Source organism: Myxine glutinosa, chromosome 1 (assembly GCF_964187855.1).
Source record: "Myxine glutinosa chromosome 1, kmMyxGlut1.1, whole genome shotgun sequence".
In the NCBI taxonomy this organism is placed as follows: Eukaryota; Metazoa; Chordata; class Myxini; order Myxiniformes; family Myxinidae; genus Myxine; species Myxine glutinosa.
Window position 1 is genome coordinate 445088827 of NC_136261.1, and position 16115 is coordinate 445104941.

Sequence of the window (16115 nt, forward strand, 5' to 3'; positions counted from 1 at the left end):
ACACATAGCTCGTCTTCACGCTGTTGAAACCAAAGCATTCAGAATCATTTGAATCTCCCGCGATGAAGCTAACTCCAAGGGCCTCTCACTCACTCACCGCAGGCAGGTTGGTGGTCTTTCCATCTTCTACCGACTCCTCTCTGGCCTTGGCCCCCCAGCTCTCTCTGGGCTCTGTCCCGCAAATATTCCTACAGGTTGCACAAGATCTGCCTGCAACCCTCTTATGGTCAAACTGCCAAAATCAAGACTCTCTGCTCACCTTCACTCCTTCATTCCTCTCTTCTCCTGCCTCTGGAACAAACTCCCTCACTCTCTTCAATCCCACTCCACCCTCCAGGTCTTTGAAACTGCTGTTCACCACCATCTCTTATCTTCCCCCATCCAAACCCTTGATCTTTTCTACCCCCGCTAATTTCACCCCAAATCCACTTTTTTGAAATACCAACTTCTGTCCTGGAAGTCCTTGGTGTCCTTGTGTTTTATACGTCTCCCTCCTCCCCCCCCCCTTCCCACGCCTCCTCCCCCCAAGCCCTCTCCCTTCCACACATCTCCCTGCTCTCAAATGTTGTGTTTGTGTGCTTCCCCTTCTCTCCCCATCTTGTTTTCCGCTCCCTCTTTTTGTGTGTTTTGTTTGTCTGGTTGATTTGTTTGTGAAGTAAATGTTAGCTCTTTCACGAGCCTCGATTCAGTATACAAAAAAAAAAGAAAAAAAAAAGTGGAATTGTGTGAGGAATTGTATCGAGCACAAGAGGTGTGCAAGATATTTGGTCAGTGGAAATAATTGGTGTGCGAGATAAAAAGGTGTGCAAATTTGTTGTGCAAATAAGTGGTGTGGAATGCTTGGTGTGGGAATAAAAGGTGTGGAATGCATGGTGCGAAGGAGTGAAAGGGGGGAGATGGACCCATTCACGAATGCCCGGGGGGGGGGTAGTGTAAACCTAGGTAGTGGGTTTAGGTAAATTGTTTGGATATTGACACCTGCGGTGCAGGTAGTGGCCAAGTAGTGCTTTAAAGGCTGCATGAGTCAGTGAAATGGCTGAGCGTGTGGTTTAATTGGTGCATATGGTTATTGGGGCACTCCGATGCTGGTAGTTTGTTGGCCAGGTGAGGCCGCAGGTAGGCTCTGGGAGCCAGTTATGGTAGTTGTGTAGTGTTGAGTGAGGCCCGAGGATCCAAGGGAAGGACCCGGGTAGCCCAATGCCAAGGAGGGCATCAGGGGGTGAAGAGCGAGGAGGGGCCTTCCCCAGTTTAGTTAGTCGTAGGAGCAGGTAAGCTCGGGTTGCGACTTCAGTGGCAGGGGTGCGCAGGTAGTTAGACCTGCTAGTGGAGCCACACGACCCAGCCCCGAAATTGTGCAAGGGCACAGAAAGAAAAATTTGGGAGTGAGACCCAAATTCGTAGGGCATCGCAGAGTGGTCAATGGGAATTCGGTTTTTAGAACCACATAGTTTAAAGTTGGACAATTGGCAGGGCACGACCCCGGGTAGTTTAAATAAGTTAATGTTACTAGATTAGTTAGGAAGAGAAATCCCTTCGTGCCATCCACAGCCATTCACCGAGGAGATGAAGCTCCACACAAGGACGCTGGTAAACTGTTTGAGTAAGTGAGACGCATCACGACCTAGAGTGACATTGTGTGTTTGTTCCATCTCTTCCTTCTTGGGAGGGATTGGAAGACGAATTTGGAAGTAGAGGGGGATATGGGAAACAAGACTTAGAGACGAATTTGTAAATATAAGGAAGGGCTAGGTTACTGTAGTGTAAGCCGACGTTGGGGGGTATGGGAGGTTAGGGACAAGTCTGCTCTGCTCGCTCCTCCACGCCCCTCACGTTGCATCACCTTGTTTTGCTGTGTACCTTTGCGCCCTTTCCGCTTTGCCGGTTGTGTTTTGTCTTTCCCCCACCCCAGGACCAATTTTGGAGGAGGAGTTGTGCAGCACCAGCGACCTGTGCAGCATCCTGCTGCACTTTGCTATATATGTGCAGCACCGCTGCTGCACTTTGCTACACCTGTGCAGCCAAACTGCGTGGCACTTTGCTGCCGAATCCTTTGTTGTAACTTTGCTGCACCTGTGCAGCACTTTGCTGCCACAAACACTTTGCTGCCACAAACACTTTGCTGCCACAAACACTTTGCTGCCACAAACACTTTGCTGCACACATTATACACTTATGGACCACAAGTCTTTTGTGGCCTTACACCTCTGCTGTGTAGCACTTTGCTGCATCATCACCTTGCATCTTCGGACCACTTGTTTTGAGTGGCATCAATGTCACGCAGTCGGACCACATAAGGTTGGCCCTGCTTGGCCAAGACAAACAATAAATACATTTGTTGTACATTTTTATGATGGTGTGCTAGGGGCAAGAAGAATTGTAAGGTTTATGCACACAGAAGATGCAAGGAGAAGATGCAAGATGCAAGAAGAAGAAGCAAGCAGCAAGTGTTGTGACTTTATGAGTGTGTTCTTGTGCTTTTTTTTTCTTTGCTTTTTTTGTATACAGAGTCGAGGCTCGTGAAAGAGCTAACATTTATCAAACAAACAAATCAAACAAACAAGCAAGCAAACAAAGTATATAAAAAGGGGAGCGGTCGACAAGATGGGGAGAGAAGGGGAGGAAGCACACAAACACAACTTTTTGAAAGCAGGGACATCGGGAGATGTGTGGGAGGTAGAGGGCCTGGGGGGAGGCAGGATAGGTATAAAACGCAAGGACACCAAGGACTTCCAGGAAAGAAGTCAAAAGTCACCTCAAAAAGTGGATTTGGGGTGAAATTAGCGGGGGTAGGAAAAATCAAGGTTTTGGATTGCGGAAGATAAGAGATGGTGGTGAACAGCCGTTTTAAAGACCTGGAGGGAGGAGTGGGATTGAAGAGAGTGAGGGAGCTTTGCTGTGCTTTCTCTTCCCCTCAAATCTTCTTTCCAAAAAGGACAGGTCCTGGGTCATAGAACTGTAAATAAGTAAGTTTCCAGTGTTTGTAAATATAAGATGCTGCCCACCGGCTTTATGTTTAGTTTGGAAAAATTCCGCAATTCAGTTAGTTGTGGGCGTGATTCTGTTAGAGTAGCTAGTCAATGCAATAGGGGGAACCACATCTATATGTCACATGTAAAAGTAAAAGTTAGTTCCCAGATCTTTCTCAAAAGCGGTCGTTCCAATTGTTGTAGGTTCGACTCGGGGACGAGTCTAACGAGGGAGAGGGGGTTGTGTTGCGGTTTAGAGTTTTGGTAACAGTTGGTATAATAAAGGTTAAAATTTCCCCCTCATAGTTAGTCACACAAGCAACATGTAGCCTCATTTGTAGTATAGTTATTTATTAGTATTTGTGAGCTTAGTCCTTTTCCTATGTTAGTTCTGCATTGACTAGAGCAAGGAGAATAGGTCCTAATTCTACTGACTCTCCAGCCTCCCTAGCCTCATGCTCCTTTGCACTGACTTTGGTTCATTTTGGGCGAATTAACACGAGGCAGGCCTAGGAGGGTCGGGGCGGAGCCGAATGAGGGGCGGCAGGGCAGCTGACGGTAAGCACGAGCCACCAATCAGGGCTTACAGTGTGTGGTGGCAGCACTGCGTCATAGGGCGTGGTTGGAACATTCGATCAGGCTTAGGGCTTGGCAGATATAACCCATTGTGCAAAAGCCCCCACCAGTTATGGGAGAGGTGCTTGACAAGTGAACACATTATGAGATGGGTGGTGAGCTTGATGAGAAACCAGTGATGGGAGAGGACTGATGAGAGGCGCTTGAGCAGTGAACAAAAGAACTAGCGTGGGAGGACTCGTTGAACAAAGGACTAGTGCAGGAGGACTAGCGGGGGAGGACTCATTGAACAAAGGACTTGTGAGGCCTGGCTGATGAATTGAAGGAGCGCGGTGAGCCAAAGAGAACTTTGAGAGATACACGATCGGCGGGAAATGCGCATCAACCAGAATACACGCTCATGTATAAAGCGACGCTCGGTTGAGCTTTAAGCCGAGCTGTGTACAGTGCCTTCAGTTACACGAGTGATAACGGCTGTGTAACCGCCAGCCACGCTGAGAGACACGCATTTTCTTCCTACCTCATCGGCTGCCCTTTTGTACGAGTGACGCGCTACGAGGATCTTCCCACCACCTGCTTTCCATCTTCATGGGACGCACGAGGACTGTGGAGAGTCAGACTCGGCGATTCCTGAATGACCACGTCGACGCGTTTGTTCGGGACATCAACCTGCCTGCAAGTCCCTGTGTGAGTGTGATGGGTCCGCGTCTGGGGGTTAAGAATAAGACTGTTTAAGTTCTGTGCTGTGTCTCTGCTGCTACCAAATTGTACATATGTGTGGGGTTAATGATTAAACCTGTGTTCCTCCTTTTCCTTATTCAATCGTCCTTGTGATTTCCACCATTGACTAAGCGTGGTACGAGTAAAACCGCTTGAATCGGGTTCCAATATCTAGGTAACTGCACGGACCACGTATACGCAATCCGCTCGGCATGCTCATATTACATGTGGCTCGTGCAAGGCTTGCTTCCTCGTTTCCGTGGCGGCTCAGGTATTTAGGTACGAGCGAGACTTGGTCCCGAAACCCTACTTTGCGCTCGCCCAGAAGGGGTGTTTCAAGTCTCGGTTCCGCCAAGCCCAGCAAGAACAAGGGGATTAATCCCCCCTTGGTAAGGGTAGGAAGGGTGGCGGAGAACCATAGCAATATCAATATTCAGCAATCATTGGAATCAGTAATGGATTTGCAATTAGTACAAGCAAGCCTGGAACAAAGAGTAATACGCACCATCTAAGTATGCACAACATTACACAGAATAAATGTCACAGGAATGGTCGTAGCGCTGACTGTCCGAGTTCTTATAACTGCCACGCAGCGGACAGAAGCAGCATAGCACCTGGGTTCAACTTAGACACAATTTCATTACATTGTGCACATCACAAATGACCTCAAATGGTCCTTCAACACCACTTCCCTAGCCAAGAGAGCACAGCGGCGTCTTCATTTCCTGCAACGCATGAGGAAGGCAAGCGTTCCCCCCTCCATCCTCACCTTATTCTACAGGGGTACCATTGAGAGCGTCCTGACGAGCTGTATCAGTTTGGTACGGGAATTGCAATGTCTCGGACCGCCAGACTCTGCAGCGGATAGTGAAGACAGCTGAAAACATCATTGGGGCCTCTCTCCCCTCCATGCAGGATAGCTATTACAAACGCTGCACAACCAAGGCCGCCAGAATAGCTGACGACCGTTTTCACCGGTCCTATGGACTTTTTGCCCATCTGCCGTCTGGGAAAAGGTACGGCACCGCAGCATCCGAGCCAGATCTGCCAGACTCTATAACAGCTTCTTCCCCCTATTTGTCAGGCTCCTCAACACCAATTTACCTTCCACCACCCACTTTAATTTAACTAATAGGGTTTAAACACCCTCCCCTTCCCCTCTCCCCTCACCCACTTGCGCTGCATGTATCATATACTGCTATACATAATATGTTGCAACATAAATGTTTTACTTATCAGATGTAACCTACAGTCAACTGTTCAACTCTATACATTTTTGTTAAAAAAATTTTTTTTATGTTGTCTTGGATATACTCATATTGCCATGGATATTCATTGTGTATTTACTGTATACTATCCTGTGTATTTATAGTATTGTTCTGTGTATTTATGGTATTGCGCTGCACTTGTCATGTCCAATTGCTCTATGTGTAGTCTTGCTTCAATGTTTATATTGCACCAAGGACCAGGAGGAACGTCATTTCGTTCCATTTTATACTAAATTGTATATGGATGGGATGACAATAAAGGTTATTGAATTGAATTGAATTGAATTGTAATCCCTGGATGAGATACAACCTAATTGATCCCATCGAGCATAGAAAACAAAGCATTGTTCCCGGGTATCAAACTTGGGTACAAAAAACGAAAATAAGGCACTGCTATTTGAGGTGTCAGGACCCAGCCAAATTGGCCTCAACAGCACAAGACTCAAGAAAATGATGAAATACCAAGATCGCAAAAATGAAGAGAAAAGGAGAAGAGCGTTGAAATTGTACCAGTGATTATAATCGGATTACCATCGTCCATAATTTACCCTATTTACGCATTCGCGTAATTACGCATTTTACCGACAAATAAATCACACAACACCCCCCATTTTTGTAATGGTACAACCCTAACTTTGAATCGGGTGAAGGATAAAGGGTAAGGGTAAAGGGTAAAACTCATGAGTCTTACCTTCATGATTACTCTTAAACTGTAAAACGCGGTTCTGAAAGTTGCTTTTCCTGATCTCATGAGTTTGTTGTGTTATAATTTATAAACAATACAAACAAATGGAGCATGGAAACGGTTTTTTGAGGAGTAATTTGGCACCACATCCCCTCCTCCCCCTCCCCTCTCCTCCTCCTCCCCTACTTTCCCCTCCTACTCCTCCTCCTCCCCTCTCCTCCTCCTCCCCTCCTCCTCCACTCCTCCTCTCCTCCTCCTCCTCCTTCTCCTCCTACTCCTCCTCCCCCCTCCTCCCCTCTCCTCCTCATCCCCACCTCCTCCGCCTCCCCTCCTCCTCCTCCGCCCTCCTCCTCCTGCTCCTCCTTCTCCTTCTCCTCCCCTCCCCTCCTCCTCCACTGCCTCCCCCTCCTCCTCCTCCTGCGCCTCCTTCTCCTCCTTCGCCCTCCTCCTCCTCCTGCACCTCATCCTCCTCCTCCTTCCCCTCCTCCTCCTCCTCCTCCTCCTGCCCCTCCTTCCCCTCATCCTCCTCCTCCTCCCCCCATCCCCTTCACTACGCCACTGCTCGTGGGTTTCAGTAGGAATGTGTAATTTGTTCAGAATGCCGGCGATAACTTGCCTACTCGTGAATGACACCGTGGGATCTTTAACGTTCACCAACTAATGCTAGCACATAGGACGTCCGACTTTACGTCCATCCGAGGGACGAAGATGAACACCTTGATGAATCACCTGCCTGCGAAACACCTGGACGGCAGTTTATACCTGGTTCGGCATTCGAACCCAGCCGTACAGGGTTGAACCTGAAACACATGTTGAAGATCGTTCTCCCGAATGAGTTCGGTTCAGGCTCCGATTGAACTTTCTGAACTCGAACATCGATCGGAGAAATCCGTGGATCGGGATTCGGGAATGATGTTTGTTTTGATAAATGATAACGAGATGAGAACAAGTTTGTTTATTAAACGGGATAATCAGAGATAACGGGTTTAAAATAAACGTTATCAATACATGAAAGGGTTTAAACTCCCGCGGAATGTTGCCTCATTCGGTTATTCATTCACAAGAAATAAACTTCAGGTGAAAAACAAGATGAAAATCGAGTTGCTGACATTCCAAATAACCACGTGACCTGCTGTGAGACTCGAATGTGCGGGAGTACACGCCCTCGTTCTACGCGGCTGCGTCATCACGTTGTTCATGACGTCACTGAACGAGGCTCCACCCCTACGAGTTCATTTCGCGGAAGTGCTTACGCGGTTTGAAACTTCATCAGCAGGAGAGGTAACGTGTCCGTACTCGTACCCGGGTTAAGGAGTTATCAAGTTATTAATGAGAAATGTTGTACAATGATCGTGTTTGTTTCACTCTGCTAATGAAGGAGTGTGTGGAGAGTGCGATCGGGAAGATCCGTGTGGTTCGGCAGGATGACGTCAGTTTTAGAGCCTCAGAGGAACCACAGAGTTCCAGGTTCATTAGTTTCACCACCGAAGGTCGATGGAGGTTTTGGTTTCATGTCTCTTCATCTATTTGTGAACAAGATGTCTGAAAAAGTTGTGGACAGATACGGACGAAACATGGTGGAGACGCCGGTTGTGGGACACGGACGATTTTATTTTATACCAAGTCGAGTCTCATGTAAGAGCTAACATGTGGAACATATAATAAAGGGAGTGAGAGGGGGTGAGAGGGATGTCGGTGAGAGAACAACAATGGAAAACAGGGATATCGGGAGATAAAGAGCGCTGGGGCGGGGTACATGGGATAAACAAGATGGACGCTACAGGGATTTCAGGAAAAAAAACAGGGAATTTGACGGAGGTGGGATTGGGGTAGGTTAACGGGGGTAGAAAAGATCAAGGTTTTGGATGGGGATATTTTGGATGATAAGAGATGGTGGTGAACGCCTGTTTTGCAGACCTGGAGGGAGGAGTGGGACTAGTTATGCTAGTTATACTAGTTATACACCAAAGCAAACAACAAAAACGACCGGGAAAGACTTATCTTTGAGGAAGTTGGCAGAGGTGAAAATCGCACGTCCACTGCTCAGAGACTGGAACCGGAAGTGATGATACCAGGTGAACCTTTCGAACTTAGTTTTACTAAAACTCCCATTGAGTGATGGATCAGATGTTTCACTCATGAAATCTCATTATAATCTCTGTTTCTGTTTTTGTCGACACAAGCACATTGTCATGGGACACCTGGCGCTCTGTTGTGCTACCTGTGTTTGTGATGATCGAGTGCACCTTCTGATGATCTTCTTATCCAGTTTGTCATTTCATTTAATACCCTGAATGATTATTCCGAATTATACCGGGAGCCCAGGGGGGGTCAGCCTAGCTGGAAAGTTAACCATTTTTCATGTATATAGTAATGGTCCATGTGCATGTCCATATAAGGAAATGGACGTCTGCCGGGCACATTATGGTGGGTGTGATCAAAAGGGCCATTAGAAAGGGACCTCAAAATCGAGCGAGATCAGCTCTGTGAGTTAACCTGATGAAACCTAGTGGAAAATGTTCAGTGTAGTCCAGGGTATGAATGGCCACTGCCAGACATTTTCTGTGGTGGGGTGTGCCTGCCAGATTAGATAACCGGAACCCCAAAATTGAGCTAGATCAGCTCGTGAGTTAACCCGGTGAAACCTACTGGAAAATGTTCGGCATAGCCCCAGATATCACGAATGACCACTGCCAGACATTTTCAGTGGTGGGGTGTGCCCGCCAGTAACCCCCGAACGCCCCCACACCCAAAATTGAGCGAGATCAGCTCTTAAGTTAACCCGGTGAAACCTACAGGAAATAGTTCGGCAGAGTCCATGGTATCACGAGTAACCCCTGCCAGACATTTTCAGTGGTGGGATGTGCCCGCCAGAAACCCCCGAACGCCCCCACACTCAAAATTGAGCTAGATCAGCTCGTAAGTTAACCCGGTGAAACCTACATGAAATGGTTTGGCATAGTCCAAGGTATCATGACTGGCCAGTGCCAGACATTTTCAGTGGTGAGGTGTGCCCGTCAGACACCCCTGAATGCCACCACCCCAAAATTGAGCGAGATCAGCTTGTGATTTAACCTGATGAGAATAACATTGAGAATAAAATACAATGGAATAACAGCATCATAACTTTTGAAAATCAGATGTTTTATTTCAAGTCATGGGAAAAGAAGGGATTTCTAAGGTGTAACACGTCATTTGTCGTGGGTGTTGTAAAGACGCTGACGTTATCTGTTAAATGTAATACATTGCCGAAACGTTTATTTCCCTTCAAGTTCGTAAAATTCCGAGATTATGGTTGGATAAATTGCGTACTTTATGAAACAGGTGGGGATTAATCAGGGAAACAATTTATAGAAATGTCAACTGCAGTAGATGCTATCAATGTTTTAAACATGAAAACAAAACACTTCTACTCATTGATTGGCGAGAGAAAAAAGCAGATAGAACCTGATGTATTTAGTCTTTGGCAACAACGATGAGCTGTGGTACTAAAACACAAAGATGAGCTGTGGTACTAAAACACATGCCAGAGCTCTTTTGCACGAGTTGAAATCTGAACTGATTTTTTTTGAACAGTAAACCAAACGAAAGAAATGACATAAGTCAGGTAGAAAGATTGTTTGACATGCTATGCTACAGAATTTTATTTCATTTGTCTGCACATTTATGTTTTGTAATGTGATTACATATGATGAAACAATAAAGTCCTTCAAATGAGGCAACAAAAGAAAAAATAAAAATGAATGACCACTTGACATTTTCTGTGGTGGAGTATGCCTGCCAGACACCTGGAACCCCCTCCCCAACTCCAAAATACAGAACTAGATCTGAGCTCATGAGTTACCAATCCTGATGAAAGTGACTGAAAATGTTGAGCATAACATGGTACTGCATAGCCCACATGAATGACCACAAGCAGATGTCAGCCATTCATTCAAACAAATTCAAATTCTGTAGAGCTGGTCTCCTATCAGTAATCCCCGTCTTCCTCCTCTGATTCTGAGTCTTCACTCCATGCTTCGCCATCTGAATCGCTCAATAATCCATCAATATTTTCTACTTCCAACTCCGACTCGCTGTCACCTTCGACCTCCATGTCCTCTGCGTTGTTACTGCCATTCGCAAACAAACTGTCTGGTATGGCTGGCCCTTCAAACCAGGTTGTCTTCAGGATGTTGTCATTCACAGACCATCCATAATCGGTTGATGACAAACCGTCCCCAGGAGATGCTGTCACGGCATGTGTCCACAATGCTGTTACATACTGCATTCGTCGAATCTTCATGTCAAGGGTCCGACGAGAAGGTGGCAGCAGCGCACAGTCGATCCGTTTGATGTTTGCTAATGGGTTCTCCTGAATGTCAATAAAAGGCATGATTAGAGATGTAAGGTATTCTAATTTTATAATGATGATCGTATTCTCAGTTTCTCGTGCCTTAATTACCTGATCAACTTTGCCAGTCATTTGCATCAATTTGTTGTATCATGCTTCATTGACATCTTGAGTCTTGCTTTGTCCGTACATATGGCTTTTGCCACAGAAAATACAAGTCCCTTTCAACAGGCCCTGCTGATCAGACTTGGGAAGGACACTGCAGCGTCTTGTTCGGATCGAAGCCTTTTTGGTGGTTGGTTCATCATCAGGTGGCAGGGGTTCTTTGGGACGCTTCACTACTGTGTAATGCTTATGACAGGAAGGTGATAGCTGACAGTAGATTCGTGATCAATGCTTACCAGAATCTTGTGTGTGACCTCAAAGTATGTCAGATTTAAAATTTTTACGCAAGGCAGCAGCATTCTTTACTGTTGTCCATGTCCTGTCACTGAACTTTATCAGCTTGCCGTCCTCTTCTGTGCATTTGTGACAGATATAGCAGCTTGAAACACCCTCAGCGTCATTGTTCTGGAATGAAAATAGGATCCGTTAATGTGGAGTAAAAATTAAATGGTCCAGGGACCATATGATCACATGTGGATATAACTGTCAGCTTGGCAACCGCATAATGTTTGAATCGATATTCTGTGCAAATAAATTGACATGTAACCTTTGATCTAATCTATCTATAATTCCAGTAATCTCTGTACGTCTGTACGTTTGTTTGTTTGTCTGTGACCGCTGTTTCTCGACAACTACCGGTCCGATATACTTGAAACTTGCCAGGTATATTGCTGGGGACCCGAGGATGTGCCTTTTCAAGGTTTGAAATTAATCGGACAAGTACTTACCGAGCTATGGCGATTTAGCCGTTCGCCGTTCGCTTTGGCGTTGCGAATGGACCAAACCATTCATGTAAATAGAGGGGGGGGGGGGGGGAGGTTCTGTGGTCGTTCGCTTTGGCTTTGCGAATGGACCAAACCATTCATGTAAATAGAGGGGGGGGTTCTGTGGTCGTATGTAGGTATCTATAATTCCAGTAATCTCTGTACGTTTGTACGTTTGTTTGTTTGTCTGTGACCGCTGTTTCTCGACAACTACCGGTCCGATATACTTGAAACTTGCCAGGTATATTGCTGGGGACCCGAGGATGTGCCTTTTCAAGGTTTGAAATTAATCGGACAAGTACTTACCGAGCTATGGCGATTTAGCCGTTCGCCGTTCGCTTTGGCGTTGCGAATGGACCAAACCATTCATGTAAATAGAGGGGGGGGGGGGGGGTTCTGTGGTCGTTCGCTTTGGCTTTGCGAATGGACCAAACCATTCATGTAAATAGAGGGGGGGGGGTTCTGTGGTCGTTCGCTTTGGCTTTGCGAATGGACCAAACCATTCATGTAAATAGAGGGGGGGGTTCTGTGGTCGTTGCGAATGGACCAAACCATTCACATCGAATCATCGAATCACATCGAATGGACCAAACCGTTCGCTTTGGACCAAACCATTGCATGTAAATAGAGGGGGGGGGGTTCTGTGGTCGTTGCGAATGGACCAAACCATTCATGTAAATAGAGGGGGGGGGGTTCTGTGGTCGTTACTGCCACGTGGTTTCAAAGTTTTTTTTTGTTGTTGTTGTTTGCACGCATGTTTTTTTGCACCCACGTACGGGCACGCCCTAGGATGTTTACACACACACACCCCTACACAAATTTTTTTTTTTTTTTTTTTTTGGCAAGGAACGGGCACCCACGTACGGGCACGTCCTAGCTTATATATAGTACGGGCATGCCCTAGTATTCTAGTAACCCCAAATCTAATCATGTTGCCTCTTTTTCCAAGTGCGTACATGACATGTAAAAAGTTGGACGAAAATCCTTTCAACGGTTCTTAAGACATCAGGATAACGAGACTCGGACGGACAGACAACCCGAAAACATAAATTTGTGGCGGAGGCATAATGACGTTTGACATTTGGTTATGGGAATTCCGAATTTCTCCTCTGTCCTTGTAGTTACAAAATTATGCTAACTCGGTGGACGTTTTGAGAGGAGATTTCTCCGGTGGCTTGGTGAGTGGTATCTTGTCAGTGCTTTAGAATGTGCAAATTAAGTTCCATTACCCTTACCTCTTGATTGACAATAGTGGATGAACGATTTGATCCTTGGGCTGACTCTCCCAAACATTGCTCTTCTGAAGTCACACATATTTCTTCTGGATCCATCCTCCTGGGTGATTCTTCCGAACCTTGCTCTTCTGCAGTCATCCTCCTGGCTGACGTCGATAATCCAAACCTGGAAGAATAGAATAATGCATTGTATTAAAAAATCCCCAGAGCCACACTTTTGCTAACACCCATTATTACAAGAAATGACGACAGTAATATTAAATATTAATTGAGAGGAATCAAAATTGACATTTATCGTAGTATGGGCATTAGCTTACCTTGAGGGAAATGGTTCATTAACATGTACAAGAATTATCATAATGGTCCAGTCAGACACGAAAAATATACGCCTTCATTTCCCTCAATCAAGAAAAGAGTATACATTCATTGTTTCGCTTTGAAATTAATGACCGTAGACCTAAGCATATAGGCTCCACTTGGAGTATATAGTGTGAGTAACCTTGGCTGCATAAGGTTCATTGAAATATCTATATCAGTCGATAAAGTAGGCCTAATTAATGGACAAGTAGCCCTCAATATGATGGATGGACAGCATCAGCAGGAGGGTGAGGGTTAGGTGAATCCTATGCAGTTTGTGATTAGGCCTCGGCGCTATTCTGGTAACATACCCGTACCTGATGGATTCAAAGGGATGTACATGTACATGTACCACTTTGCACCACCAGAAACACACTGATTTTGAGTATAGTTACAAAGGAGAGACCTCTCTTAAATCTTTAAAGTTTTAAAGCTTGATTAATGAGATAATAGGTGGCAGCATGATATCTATGGGGAGAAATTTAAGTAACAAAACTTACCTCAGACTGTGTCGAATATCTTCTTGGATGTGTTGATGACTCTGATCCTCAATAAAATAAGTTGGGTTGCAGTGCAAAGAGAACTTGACTACTTGATTCCTATTTTAAAACTGACACATATACCGGTAAAAGTGTCACAAAATGTAATACATGTAAAGTAACACACCTGGCACCTTAATGTTGTCGAGGTTCAGGCTTGGTCAAATACATGCTATCTATCTATAATTCCAGTAATCTCTGTGTGTATGTCTGTGTGTCTGTGACCGCTGTTTCTCGACAACCACGGGTCCGATATACTTTAAACTTGCCAGGTATATTGCTGGGGACCTGAGGATGTGCCTTTTCAAGGTTTCATATTAATCAGAGAAGTAGTTACCGAGCTATGTCCAAAAAACGATTCAACCAATCAGAGAGCAGCAAGCTATTACGTGTGCCGAACGTGCCGAACAGACTCTGCCTCGGACGGCACATTTGAGAGCGTATTCATTTATTTCACGTTGGCAAACTATGTTGCCGCTATGTTGGCGTTAAACTATGTTTTAAAACTAATTAAAACTAATTTGCGATTCTTTCGCTTTCCTGCGCGTTTGTGCACGCTATGGCGATTTCTTTACCAAACTCCGCAAGCCGTTCGCTTTGGACCAAACCATTTCATGTAAATAGAGGGGGGGGATTGTCACCGTACTCGCAAGCCGTTCGCTTTGGACCAAACCATTTCATGTAAATAGAGGGGGGGGATTGTCACCGTACTCGCAAGCCGTTCGCTTTGGCTTTGCGAATGGACCAAACCATTTCATGTAAATAGAGGGGGGGGGGATATAATTTTAGATATATATATAGTACGGGCATGCCCTAGTATTGATAATTGTGAGTAAATTACAATGCCACAGAATCAAGAGATACATTGGGCTTTTTCTCAGAATTCCGTCTGGCTCAATGGAGGGCAGGCATTTTGGGGTGTCTGGCAGCCACACTCCGCCACTGAAAATTCATGATACACGGAGTTATGCTGAATATTTTCCAGGAGGTTTCATCAGCATAACTCACGAGCTGATCTCGCTCAATTTTGGGTGTGGGGGCATTCGGGGGTGTCTGGCGGACACACCCCACCACTGGAAATGTCTGGCAGTGACCATTCCGGGTACTTGAGACTATGTCAAACATTTTCCAGTAAGTTTTACCGGGTTAACTCACGAGCTGATCTAGCTCAATTTTTGGGTTGGGGGTATTCGGGCGTGTCTGGCGGGCACACCCACCACTGAAAATGTCTGGCAGTGATCATTCCTGGTACTTGGGACTATGTCAAACATTTTCCAGTAAGTTTTACCGGGTTAACTCACGAGCTGATCTTGCTCAATTTTGGGTGTGGGGGCATTCGGGAGTGTCTGGCGGGCACACCCACCACTGAAAATGTCTGGCAGTGATCATTCCGGGTACTTGAGACTATGTCAAACATTTTCCAGTAAGTTTTACCGGGTTAACTCACGAGCTGATCTAGCTCAATTTTTGGGGTGGGGGTATTCGGGAGTATCTGGCGGGCACACCCACCGCTGAAAATGTCTGGCAGTGACCATTCCAGGTACTTGGGACTATGTCAAACATTTTCCAGTAAGTTTTACCGGGTTAACTCACGAGCTGATCTTGCTCAATTTTGGGTGCGGGGGCATTCGGGAGTGTCTGGCGGGCACACCCACCACTGAAAAAGTCTGGCAGTGGTCATTCCTGACACACGGGACTATGTCAAACATTTTCCAATAAGTTTTACCGGGTTAACTCACGAGCTGATGTAGCTCAATTTTGGGCATCCGGTTATGTAATCTGGCAGGCACACCCCACCACTGAAAATGTCTGGCAGTGGTCATACATGATATTTGGGACTATGCCGAACATTTTCCATTAGGTTTCATCAGGTTAACTCACAGAGCTGATCGAGCTCAATTTTTGGGTCCCTTTCGAATGGCGCTTCTGACCACACCCACCATAATGTGCCCGGCAGAAAGTCCATTTCCTTACATGGACATGCACATGGACCATTGCTATATACATGAAAATTGGTTAACTTTCCATCTAGGCTGACCCCCCCTGGGCTCCTAGTCTCCCGGTGCGGGCTCCCGGTCCTTCTGATGATCTTCTTTGCCAGTTTGTCATTTCATTTAATACACTGAATGATTATTCTGAATGTTAATACTCGGGGATTGTTTTTTTATGTGAATACTCAAGGAAAATCCCATCAAATGATGGATTCACCAAACTCAACACAACACACGGGATTACAATTGATACAAAGTTATCGATTACATCCAATGAATGATTTACAATAAATAATACAGTTCAATAAATGAGACTTTACCTGGGGAGGATTAGTGGTGAGAGGAGAAACTTGTCAAAACGTTCCATATTGGAATGAGAGCATTGCAGCTTCAACATGCCTCCCCGAACAGGAGGGTAAGGTGAACCTGGGCATACCAACCCCCTAACCCCCACCAACGGGAGGGTAAGGTGATCTTGGGCATACCAACCCCCTCACCCCCACCAACGGGAGGGTA

General features: G+C 45.8%; 2 protein-coding genes across 2 annotated transcripts in view; one reads left to right on the forward strand and one right to left on the reverse strand.

The window, feature by feature from the left end:
* The first annotated feature begins 7438 nt into the window (after window positions 1-7438).
* Window positions 7439-16115, forward strand: part of LOC137418070 (E3 ubiquitin/ISG15 ligase TRIM25) — a 54705-nt gene continuing 46028 nt past the window's right edge. The window contains exon 1 of the mRNA XM_078770832.1: window positions 7439-7496. The gene's annotated coding sequence lies outside the window, so the exon portion shown is untranslated. The remainder of the gene's footprint in view (window positions 7497-16115) is intronic.
* Window positions 9962-10861, reverse strand: LOC144889682 (uncharacterized). The gene is made up of 2 exons (XM_078770870.1): window positions 10660-10861; window positions 9962-10569 (listed from the first exon to the last, which is right to left on the reverse strand). The coding sequence occupies exons 1-2, from the start codon at window positions 10684-10686 to the stop codon at window positions 10186-10188; spliced, it is 411 nt and encodes a 136-aa protein (XP_078626996.1). The 5' UTR covers window positions 10687-10861; the 3' UTR covers window positions 9962-10185.